This window comes from Lottia gigantea (genome assembly GCF_000327385.1).
Source record: "Lottia gigantea unplaced genomic scaffold LOTGIsca_9, whole genome shotgun sequence".
Lineage (NCBI taxonomy): Eukaryota > Metazoa > Mollusca > Gastropoda > Lottiidae > Lottia > Lottia gigantea.
This window is the reverse complement of record NW_008710950.1, coordinates 879,409-892,353: the sequence shown is the minus strand read 5'-3', so window position 1 is coordinate 892,353 and position 12,945 is coordinate 879,409. Positions and strand designations below refer to the sequence as shown.

General features: G+C 33.4%; 1 protein-coding gene across 1 annotated transcript in view; it reads right to left on the bottom strand.

Moving 5' to 3' along the window:
• Positions 1 to 12,139, bottom strand: part of LOTGIDRAFT_211321 (hypothetical protein) — a gene marked incomplete at its 5' end in the record, with an annotated part of 26,895 nt that extends 14,756 nt beyond the window's left edge. The window contains one exon of the mRNA XM_009068234.1: positions 12,088 to 12,139. Coding sequence (XP_009066482.1) covers positions 12,088 to 12,139 — 52 coding nt within the window. The remainder of the gene's footprint in view (positions 1 to 12,087) is intronic.
• Between the last annotated feature and the right edge of the window lie 806 nt (positions 12,140 to 12,945).

The window sequence follows — 12,945 nt, the reverse complement described above, 5'->3', positions numbered from 1 at the left end:
TGCACATCGTCGCCTATATCTAAGGTTCGTGAATGTTGAATGGTTGCTGCAACTATTGTAGTCTAAGCTCAGGAAGGTGTGTAAAAATCAAAAAAAAAAAAAAAAAAAAAAAAAAAAAAAAAGAATTGACATTTCGATAACAAACTGGGACTTTGCTGAAAGCAAAGTCCCACAACTAGAGCCACTCGTGGCACAGAGTGAGACTTTGCAAATGTAGCAAAATGCAAAAGACCCTGAAAAAATCAACCTTCGACGATAATTAGATCAAGCGCAAGAACAGTGTAAAGTTGATAAATTTTCATTTTTTAGAAGATTCTAATACCGGAAGTGGACGTCAGACCTCACAAATGAAAGTATCAGCAGATAGCCAAGGTCAATGACCTTTGATCCTGTAAAGGAGAAGGTCTAAAAAGGTCAAGATCAAGAGATATACGCCATTAAAATTTCAAATTGCTAACAACTATAAAACCGGAAGTTGACATAGGACAGCAAATATAAAAGTATAAATAGATAGCCAATGCCAATGACATTTGATCCTACAAAGGTCAAGGTCAACAAAGGTCAAGGTCAAAAATTGAAAATTTTGAATTTCCAAAACCTGTTCCTTTTTGTGAACTATGAAGCGGAAACAACCGAAATTCTAAGACAAAGTGGCTCAAAATATGAGGTAATTGTATGCAAAGTTTCATTTTGAACAAATGTATACTTTGAGAGTTATGCCCATGCTTAAAAAATGTCATAAATGAGTAATTTAACCCGGATGTGCCACGCCCATTTCAATTTTTTTTGGATAGGTTGATTGATATTTAAGATGTTATGTTGTGTTTCAAATTTCAAGATTTTACATCATACAGGTCAAAAGATATAGGTCAACAAAAGTCAACAAAGGTCAAAATCGAAAAATGAAAATATCCAAATGTTAAAACCTGTTCCTTTTTTGGAACTATGAAGCTAAAACAACTGAGTTGTTAACACAAACTGGCCAAAAGGATGAGATAATTGTGTGCAAAGTCCCTTCTTGAAGAAACGTATTCTATGCGAGTTATGCCCCTGCCCAAAATGTTAACAATTAGTAATTCAACCCGGATGTGCCACGCCCACCTCAATTTTTTGGTCATAGGTGTATTCATATTCAAAATGTCTAGTTGTATTCCAAATATCAAGGTTCTACATCAAATAGGTCATAAGATATACATACACCAAGCTCAAAGAGACACAAACATTGTCAAAAAACACTCAAATTTCAAAAAAGTACGAATTTCAATTTTGCTTTCAAAAAACTTATATATCGTTAGAAAGAGAAAGAGCACATTAAGAATCCGAAAAAATTAACCCTCTAGATTAATTAGGTCACATGCTAGAGCAGTCCAAAGTTGCGAATTTGGCTGTTTTCGGACAGCTATAAAACCGGAAGTACATGTCGGAGGTCAAATGTCAAAGTATTAACTGATAGCTAAGGTCAGTGACCTTTGACCCAATGAAGGTCAAGGTCATCAACGGTCAAGGTCATGAGATATGAGCCTTCAAACTTCGAAAAAATTCAATCGCAATCAATTGCAAAAAAGCAAAAGCGAAATTCAAAAATCGGCTCCCACAGTTTTTTTTTAATTTTCATTTTCTTTCATTTGACACCAAAATCAACAAAATCGGATAAGCCGTTATCTCTGAATAGATTCTGACGCATTTCAGAAAAATCAAAATGGCGACCAAAGTATCACCTTCGGACCAGATTTTATATTCTTCGTTTTTTTGTCATAACTTTGGCTATCGATTCATTTAAGTTTCGTCGCGCTAAATTAGGTGCTATCATATCAGGAATTACAGGTAGATTCTAGAAATGAAAACCCGAAGAAAATCGACCCAAAAATGCCATTTTTAGAGCCGATTATTCACTTTTTGCACATGTTGAGCTGTAGTACTTCCGGTCTTGCAAAAATGTTCCAATTTATATTCATTAACAACGTTGCCACTACAGAAGGTCTACAAATGTAGAAATGTTGCTGCAGCTGTTGCAGCCTTTGCTTGAAAAGGTGTGGAAAAATCGAAAAAAAAAAAAAAACTAGAACTGTACTAATAACAGTACTGATGCAGGGCGTGTTACGACATTCGGGTACATACGAAGTTGGTCTATTGCAATTACATGGATGTAAGTACTTTTCTGCATCTCTAAATGCAAATATCCAAAAGTGCCTGGAGTTGACGAACTTTCTGATAGAAATTGGGAAGAATGGTACTTTAACGGACATGTCAATCTCATTAACTAACTTAAATTTGATACCACAATGTTAAACGAATGTAATTTTTAAATATGCATGTTACATAGACATGTTGTATATCACTGGAAAGCTCAGAATCTCAGCATTATGAATTCGAAAGAATTATTGCTATATCACTTTTAGGCTACGAGATACAGCACTGCAAAGGTTCAAAATGGACCATTTTTAAACCCCTATAAAATCGAAAATGGTTGTCTGACCCCAAAGGTCAAAAGGTCATAAGGTCATCAGATATTCAAGGTCACAATTTATCATCATAGTAAATATGAAGGTAACCAAAGGTCAAGGTCATGAGATATACGCCTTCAAACTTTGAAAAAAAATATCCAGTCGTACAAAAAAGGCAAAACCGAAAATCAAAATTCTGTCCTCAACAAGTTTTAGATAAACGTTAATTCTATCATTTAACACCAAAATTGTTCAAATCGGATAATAAATAGCTCCAAAATAGCAAGTTTTGCATATTGAGGCAAACCAATATGTTACTTCCGGTACAAATTTTTTCACCGGAAGTGATGCCACCGGAAGTACTAATATCGAAACCGGAAGTGATGAACATTTTTTGACTATGCAGAATTATTTGCCCATAGGGACGGTCTACGTCATAAAAATTTCAAATCGATCCGTCAAAAAGCAACCGAAATAGCATTTTTCGATTAATTTCGACAAAAAAAAGTATCAAACGAATTTTTGAAAATCGAATATTTTCAACTGCTATCATATGTCCTTTGTACTAAGAATTATAATAAAGGAAACCCAAGAAAAATCGAACGATAAATACGCCCTCTACAGTCCATTTCCGGTTTTTTGCTATCTCACTTCCGGTTGCGCAGAACATTTTCGTTTTACATTTAATGTTTAAAGTATTTACTAGGAATAAAAGAATATTTGTCAATTAATAAAGAATAAGTTTGATGAAATCCGGATAAGAAATAAGAAAGTTGGTAATGTGCATGCGCTTAACAAAAATTCGATAATTCCATTAAATTTAGAGTTTGATTATACACATACATACCAAGTTTGATGAAAATCGGATAATACATAAGAAAGTTTGCAATGCGCATGCGCACTACGCAAATTCGATAATTCCATCAAATTTAGAATGTCTTTATACACATAAATACCAAGTTTGATGAAAATCGGATAATAAATAAGACAGTTGGCAATGCGCATGCGCACTTCGCAAATTCGATAATTCCATCAAATTTAGAATTTGTTTATACACATACATACCAAGTTTGGTGAAAATCGGATAAGAAATAAGAAAGTTGGTAATGCGCATGCGCACTTCGCAAATTCGATAATTCCATCAACTTTAGAATTTGTTTATACACATACATACCAAGTTTGATGAAAATCGGATAGTAAATAAGAAAGTTGGCAATGCGCATGCGCACTACGCAAATTCGATATTTCTATCAAATTTAGAATTTGATTATACACATACATACCAAGTTTGATGAAAATCGGATAGTAAATAAGAAAGTTGGCAATGCGCATGCGCACTGCGTAAATTCGATAATTCCATCAAATTTATAATTTAATTATACACATACATACCAAGTTTGATGAAAATCGGATAAGATGAGAAAGTTGGTAAATTAAGTGGAGGTATACCTTCAATATGCTGCCGTGAGCTTAAACTAAAATATGACATGATTCAATCCACCTGAGAGCTTAATTTTATACCATAACTGGACAAAGATCATTTTTAAGAAATATAAAAGGAAGGGTATCTTTAAAACAACTTAAAATTTGATTTCTGTTGGGGTTGACAGCCAGGTTAATCTAATTAGCCGATTTATCTAATAATAACCCCATGTTAAGTGAATGGAGTTTTGAATTTGCATGTAAGGTATGCATGTTATATATCTATGGAAAGCTGAGAATCTCTACATTACAAAATCGAAAGAATTATTGCCATATCTCTATTAGGGACCGAGATAGAGCACTTTAAAGACTCAAAATGGTCCATATTTAGACCCCTGTAAAATCGGAAATAGGTATCTGACCCCAAAGGTCAAAAGGTCATCAGATAGACAAGGTCACAAATTATCATCACAGTAAATATGAAGGTCATCAAAGGTCAAGGTCATAAGATATACGCCTTCAAACTTTGAAAAAAACAATCCGGTCGTACAAAAAAGGCAAAACTGAAAATCAAAATTATGCTTCCTATCATTTGTAGACAAACATTAAACAGATCGTTTGACACAAACGTTACGCAAATCGGATTAAAAATGAATTCTGGGAATCGATTTGGACAAAAATGAGGCAAACGAATATTGCGACAAACATGTTACTTCCGGTACGATTTTTTTTAGTCTAAAAGGTTTGTATTAAGGCTGGTAATATAATGCATATGTTACTTTTGACATAAATCAATTCCACCGGAAGTGACGCCACCGGAAGTACTAACATCGAAACTGGAAGTAATGAAAAAATTTCGAATGTGTGCTTTTATTCCACTTTGCTGGCGGTCTACACCATGTAAGTTTCAAGTCAATCCGCCAAATAACAACCGAAATAGTATTTTTCAATTAATTTCGGCAAAAAAAAGTATGCAATGAATTTTCGAAAATCGAAAATTTTTAACTGCTATGATTTGCCGAATCCGTTTTGCCGTACCCGTTGCTGTTTCCGAGAACTAAGCTCCCGGGATGAAGAAAAAAAAAAATAAAACTAGAGCCACTCGTGGCACAGAGTGGGACTTTGCAAATGTAGCAATTTGCTAAAGACCCTGAAAAAATCAACCATCGACGATAATTGGGTCAAGCGCAAGAACAAGTCTAAAGTTGAGAAATTTTTAGTTTTTAGAAGATTCTAATACCGGAAGTAGACGTCAGACCTCACAAATGAAAGTATCAGCAGATATCCAAGGTCAATGACAATTTTTTTGTCATAGGTGAATTCATATTCAAAGTGTCTAGTTGTATTCCAAATATCAAGGTTCTACATAGAATAGGTCATAAGATATACATACACGAAGGTCAAAAAGACACAAATATGGTAAAACTAAACTCAAATTTGAAAAAATCATGAATTTCAATTTTGCTTTAAAAAAGCAATTGTTCTATATCTATGTAAAGTGCATGAGCAGCACATTAGAAAACCGAAAAAATTAACCCTCTAGGTTAATTAGGTCACGTGCTAGAGCAGTCCAAAGTTGCGAATTTGGCTTTTTACGGAAAGCTATAAAACCGGAAGTACATGTCGGAGGTCAAAGGTCAAAGTATCAAATGATAGCCAAGGTCAATGACCTTTGACCCTATAAAGGTCAAGGTCATCAAAAGTCAAGGTCACGAGATGTACGCCATCAAATATTGAAAAAATTCAATCGAGAATTGCAAAAAAGCAAAATCGAAATTCAAAAATCGGCTTCCTGCGATCTCTCTTAATTTTTATGTTCTTTCATTTGACACCAAAATTTTGAAATTCGGTCCAAATTGGCTGAATAAAAATCGAAGAGTTTCAGGGAAATCAAAATGGCGGCCAAAATTTCACGTCTGTTCCGGATTTTTTTTTCTTCGTTTTTTGGTCATAATTTTGTCTATCTATCAGCATAAATTTTTTTGTCCTATACAAATTACACCGGAAGATATTCAACCGGAAGTGAAAAAAACAAAAATTCAATATTTCCATCAAATTTAGAGTTGAATTAATAAAGACCAAGTTTCATGAAATCCAGATAAGAAATAAGAAAATTGGTAATGCGCATGCACACAACAAAAATAGGTTATTTCCTTGGAAATGTGCATGCGCTCAACAAAAATTCAATATTTCCATCAAATTTAGAGTTGAATTAATAAAGACCAAGTTTCATGAAATCCAGATAAGAAATAAGAAAGTTGGCAATGCGCATGCGCACTACTCAAATTTGATAATTCCATCAAATTTAGAATTTGATTATACACATACATACCAAGTTTGATGAAAATCGGATAGTAAATAAGAAAGTTGGCAATGTGCATGCGCACTACGCAAATTCGAAAATTCCATCAAATTTAGAATTTGATTATACACATACATACCAAGTTTGGTGAAAATCGGATTAGAAATAAGAAAGTTGGTAATGCGCATGCGCACTACTCAAATTCGATATTTCCATCAAATTTAGAATTTCATTATACACATACATACCAAGTTTGATGAAAATCGGATAGTAAATAAGAAAGTTGGTAATGCGCATGCGCACTACTCAAATTCGATATTTCCATCAAATTTAGAATTTCATTATACACATACATACCAAGTTTGATGAAAATCGGATAGTAAATAAGAAAGTTGGCAATGCGCATGCGCACTAAGCAAATTCGATAATTCCATTAAATTTAGAATTTGATTATACACATACATACCAAGTTTGATGAAAATCGGATAGTAAATAAGAAAGTTGGCAATGCGCATGCGCACTACGCATATTCGATATATCCATCAAATTTACAATTGGATTATACAAATACGTACCAAGTTTGGTGAAATTTGGATAAAAGATAAGAAAGTTGAGAAATTAAGTGGGGGTATGCCTTTAATGTGCTTTCGTAAGCTTAACTTACTGTCTAACACGGTTCAATCCATCCTAGAACCTATTTATATACCTTGACTGGACACAAAACATTTTAAAGAAATATAAAAGGGAGGGTGTCTTTAAAATTACTTAGACTTTGATTTATATTGGGGATGACAGCCAGGTTAATCTAATTAGCCGATTTATCTAATAATAGTCCCTTGTGAAGTGAATGGGTTTTCGAATTTGCATGTAAGGCATTCATGTCATATATCACTGGAAAGCTCAAGATCTCAGCATTTTGAATCCGTCAGAATTATTTCTCTACCTCTAATAGGACACATGTTAGGACACTTTAAAGGTGCAGACTCAACTTTCAGTGACACCCATAAAACCGAAACTACGTGTCGGACATAAAAAAAATTAACATCATGTAAAAGCTGAAGTCAATAGTAATTATTAATGTAAATATCAACGTCATCCGAGGCCAAGTTCCTTTGGTAGAAGCGTTCAAAGTTTGAAGGAAATTGCAACATTTTCTTTAATGTGACTTTGACACGATCAAATGCCATATAAATTGAATCCATTTATAAAGTGCATTAATAATCTGAAAGTAGTATGTCGCTAAATCAATTAGGGTTGAGATACAGCACTGCAAAAATGCCAAATTAACCATATTTAGACCCCTATAAAATCAGAATTTGTTGTTTGACCCCAAAGGTCAAAAGGTCATGAGAAGGTCAAGGACAGCCTTTATCACCATGGTCAATATAAAGGTCATCAAAGATCAAGGTCATGAGTTATAAGCCTTCAAACTTTGGAAAAAAACATCAGGTTGTACAAAAAAGGCAAAACCGAAAATCAAAATTCTGCTTCCTAAGGATTGTAGATAGACATTAAACCTATCGTATGACACAAAAATTACGCAACTCAGATTAAAAATGTTCTCTGAATAGCAATTTCTGCAAAATGAGGCAAACCAAAATGGCGGCCTAAATGTTACTTTCGGTGCGAATTTTTTTAATTTAATAAGTTTGTATTAAGGCTGGTAATATAATGCATATGTTATTTTTGAGATAACTCAATTTCACCGGAAGTGATACCACCGGAAGTACTAACATCGAAACCGGAAGTGATAAAAAATTTTTTGAATGTGTGCTTTTATTCCACTATGCTGTCAGTCTACACCATGTAAGTTTCAAGTCAATCCGCCAAATAATAACCGAAATAGTATTTTACAATAATTTCGGCAAAAAAAAAATTAGAACGAATTTTCGAAAATCGAAAATTTTCAACAGCTATCATATGTCCTTTGTTACAAGAATTACGATGAAGAAAACCCCATCAAAATCGGTTGATAAACACGCCCTCTAGAGTCCATTTTCCGTTTGTTGCCAACGTTGCTAACGTTGCTCAGAAAGTTTTCGTTTTACATTTAAGCTGCTATTAGCCACGAGTTACGAAACGCCACGAAGTCCGTTTTCCCGTACCTGTTGCTGTTTCCGAGAAAACCGGCCTGCGCTGGACGAAAAAAAAAAAAAAAACTAGAACTGTTCTAATAACAGTACTGATGCAGGTACATTCAGGTACATACGAAGATGGTCTATTGCAATTACTTTATGTAAATACCTTTCTGCATCTCTAAATGCAAATATCCAAAAGTGCCTGGAGTTTAAAGTATATTTACTAGGAATAAAAGAATATTTGTCAATTAATAAAGAATAAGTTTGATGAAACCCGGATAAGAAATAAGAAAGTTGGTAATTTGCATGCGCTCAACAAAAATTCAATATTTCCATCAAATTTAGAATTGAATTAAACATATACATACCAAGTTTGGTGAAATTCAGATAAAAAATAAGGAAGTCGGTAATGCGCATGCGCACAACAAAAATTAAAAATTTCCATCAAATTTAGAATTGGATTATACACATACATACCAAGTTTGCTGAAATTCGAATAAGAAATAACAAAGTTGGTAATGCGCATGCGCACAACAAAAATTCAATATATCCATCAAATTTAGAATTGTATTATTCACATACATACCAAGTTTTATGAAAATCGGAAAAGAAATAAGAAAGTTGACAATGCGCATGCGCACTACTCAAATTCGATAATTCCATCAAATTTAGAATTTGATTATACACATACATACCAAGTTTGATGAAAATCGGATAGTAAATAAGAAAGTTGGCAATGCGCATGCGCACTACGCAAATTCGAAAATTCCATCAAATTTAGAATTTGATTATACACATACATACCAAGTTTGATGAAAATCGGATAGTAAATAAGAAAGTTGGCAATGTGCATGCGCACTACGCAAATTCGAAAATTCCATCAAATTTAGAATTTAATTATACACATACATACCAAGTTTGATGAAAATCGGATAGTAAATAAGAAAGTTGGCAATGTGCATGCGCACTACGCAAATGCGAAAATTCCATCAAATTTAGAATTTAATTATACACATACATACCAAGTTTGATGAAAATCGGATAGTAAATAAGAAAGTTGGCAATGTGCATGCGCACTACGCAAATGCGAAAATTCCATCAAATTTAGAATTTAATTATACACATACATACCAAGTTTGATGAAAATCGGATAGTAAATAAGAAAGTTGGCAATGCGCATGCGCATTACGCAAATTCGATTATTCCATGAAATTTAGAATTTGATTATACACATACATACCAAGTTTGATGAAAATCGGATAGTAAATAAGAAAGTTGGCAATGCGCATGCGCATTACGCAAATTCTATTATTCCATGAAATTTAGAATTTGATTATACACATACATACCAAGTTTGATGAAAATCGGATAGTAAATAAGAAAGTTGGCAATGTGCATGCGCACTACGCAAATTCGAAAATTCCATCAAATTTAGAATTTAATTATACACATACATACCAAGTTTGATGAAAATCGGATAGTATATAAGAAAGTTGGCAATGCGCATGCGCATTTTACGCAAATTCGATTATTCCATGAAATTAAGAATTTGATTATACACATACATACCAAGTTTGATGAAAATCGGATAGTAAATAAGAAAGTTGGCAATGCGCATGCGCATTACGCAAATTCGATTATTCCATGAAATTTAGAATTTGATTATACACATACTTACCAAGTTTGATGAAAATCGGATAAGAAATGAGAAAGTTGGTAAATTAAGTGGAGGTATACCTTCAATATGCTGCCGTGAGCTTAAACTACAATATGGCATGATTCAATCCACCCGAGAGCTTAATTTTATACCATAACTGGACAAAGATCATTTTTAAGAAATATAAAAGGGAGGGTATCTTTAAAACAACTTAAAATTTGATTTCTATTGGGGTTGACAGCCAGGTTAATCTAATTAGCCGATTTATCTAATAATAACCCCATGTTAAGTGAATGGAGTTTTGAATTTGCATGTAAGGTATGCATGTTATATATCTAGGGAAAGCTGGGAATCTCTACATTACAAAATCGAAAGAATTATTGCCATATCTCTATTAGGGACCGAGATATAGCACTTTAAAGGCTCAAAATGGTCCATATTTAGACCCCTTTAAAATCGGAAATAGGAATCTGACCCCAAAGGTCAAAAGGTCATCAGATAGACAAGGTCACAAATTATCATCACAGTAAATATGAAGGTCATCAAAGGTCAAGGTCATGAGATATACGCCTTCAAACTTTGAAAAAAACAATCTAGTCGTACAAAAAAGGCAAAACCGAAAATCAAAATTATGCTTCCTATCATTTGTAGACAAACAATAAACAGATCGTTTGACACAAATGTTACGCAAATCGGATTAAAAATGAATTCTGGGAATCGATTTGGGCAAAAATGAGGCAAACCAATATGGCGACAAACATGTTACTTCCGGTACGATTTTTTTTAGTTTAAAAGGTTTGTATTAAGGCTGGTAATATAATGCATATGTTACTTTTGACATAAATCAATTCCACCGGAAGTGACGCCACCGGAAGTACTAACATCGAAACCGGAAGTAATGAAAAAATTTTGAATGTGTGCTTTTATTCCACTCTGCTGGCGGTCTACACCATGTAAGTTTCAAGTCAATCCGCCAAATAACAACCGAAATAGTATTTTTCGATTATTTTCAGCAAAAAAAAGTATGCAATGAATTTTCGAAAATCGAAAATTTTTAACTGCTATCATTTGCCCTTTGTTACAAGAAATATGATGAAAGAAACGCGATCAAAATCGGTTGATAAACATGCCCTCTAGAGGCGATTTTCTGTTTGTTGCTAACGTCGCTTCATGTTGCTCAGAAAATTTTCGTTTTACATTCATTCCACAATTCTCCACAGGTTAGAAAACATGGTGAAATCCGTTTTGCCATACCCGTTGCCGTTTCCGAGAACTAAGCTCCCGGGATGAAGAAAAAAAAAATAAAAATAAACAGTAAGAAAACAATGCAGCTGCAAAAAAAAAAAATCAATACGAAAACAAAGCAGGGCGTTCGCTTCCGAACGCCCTGCAATAAACAGTTAGAAAACAATGCAGGGCGTTCGTAAAAAAAAAAAAAGAATTGACATTTCGATAACAAACTGGGACTTTGCTGAAAGCAAAGTCCCGCAAAAAAAAAAAAAAAAAAGAATTGACATTTCGATAACAAAAATCATTTTTTGAAAATAAATCTAATGGTGAAGAATGTGTGATATATTATTATTTCACAAAGAATGAATGATGAAAATAAAAATAAATTTGTCCTTGATGTTTTTTTTGATGCCCCGGTCCATGGCTGGTAAAGGTTTGATCCTCTAACTAGGGCCAGGTATCAATTATAATTGATTATTTTAATCATTTTAGCCAGCCTTACCATTTACTTGACAAATATTTTCACTTGTCTGCAATCGCATGACCCCAATTTTTTTGTTGTCAAGTTAGTTGATCAAACCTATAACAACAACAGGTCCAAGACTCACCCAAAACAAGTTTGACACCATTGACACAATAACTGTACGAAAAGGACAAAAAATCATAAAGAGTAAATTTTAAAAGCCGAAGAACTTGACTAAACTTCCACATTAGTCACTAGATATACCATACCAGGTAATTTACAAAGTCTTATATTAAAAAATGTTAATCCTGCAACAGAACTGTGGGATTATTTGGATTATTGATCGTTTAGATGGGCTAGGCTATTATCTGAATCTGATGTGATTGGGAGGTGACGAATTCTAGCCATGCATCCTAGGACTAATTCTTATTAATCTGTCTACTCATTTTTAAGTAAGGAAAATGTAAAAGAAATAGCCCTGATATACTTACAATATTTTATAACTGCAATATTTACTGGAGCAGTGCATGTTACAGTTTTCATTTTGGCGATGACTTTTTGAATAGGTGAATAACAACAGATGAATGTTTGACAACAACCAATATGTGTCTATCTATGTTTATCTATTCACCTGAACCTAATCAAGTAATATACATTTCGAAAATATAATGGCTAATTGAGTTTCAATCAGCTGATATGTAACTGCTGCTTTTCATTGGATTGGTTTTCTCGTTTCATCTAACAGTATAGACTCTTTTATCCAGCATTAATGTAATATCAATCTATTATAAATGTAGCAATCAAGACTATATTTTACTAATATATATTTTTAGACTTGAATATTTTGAGGAATGGCATACCCATAGAGTTATATATAATTCTATAGGTATACCTTTAGTAATTTAGAATACAGTGCCTAAGACAAAACTGGAGAAAAGACTGATATTGAGTACGAGCCTCTTTTATTAGGGCTACTTCAATCTTTCGTTAGCCTACTTACACTATTTCGTCACTGCGTCAATGAATCTGTTGACTATCATCAGTTAATGCAGCTTGATTTTAACGAATCTTGACATGTTAGATATGTTGTAAGATATCGAATGAATTAGAATTTTATATGACTAACTAGATCTAACACGAAATTCAAAATTATTCACTTGTCATATTTTCGTTTTCTGTTGAAACGAAATATTTCGCACTTTGTACATACAGTTAAGATGTCAGCCCCCTTAACATCATTGCTTTTCAAAAGATTAAGCAATCTTTGTCGATTGCGATTTAGACAGCTGAATGCAACAGTAATACTAGTAAGAAAAATATACCTGTAGAAACTCTGGGCAATAATCAAC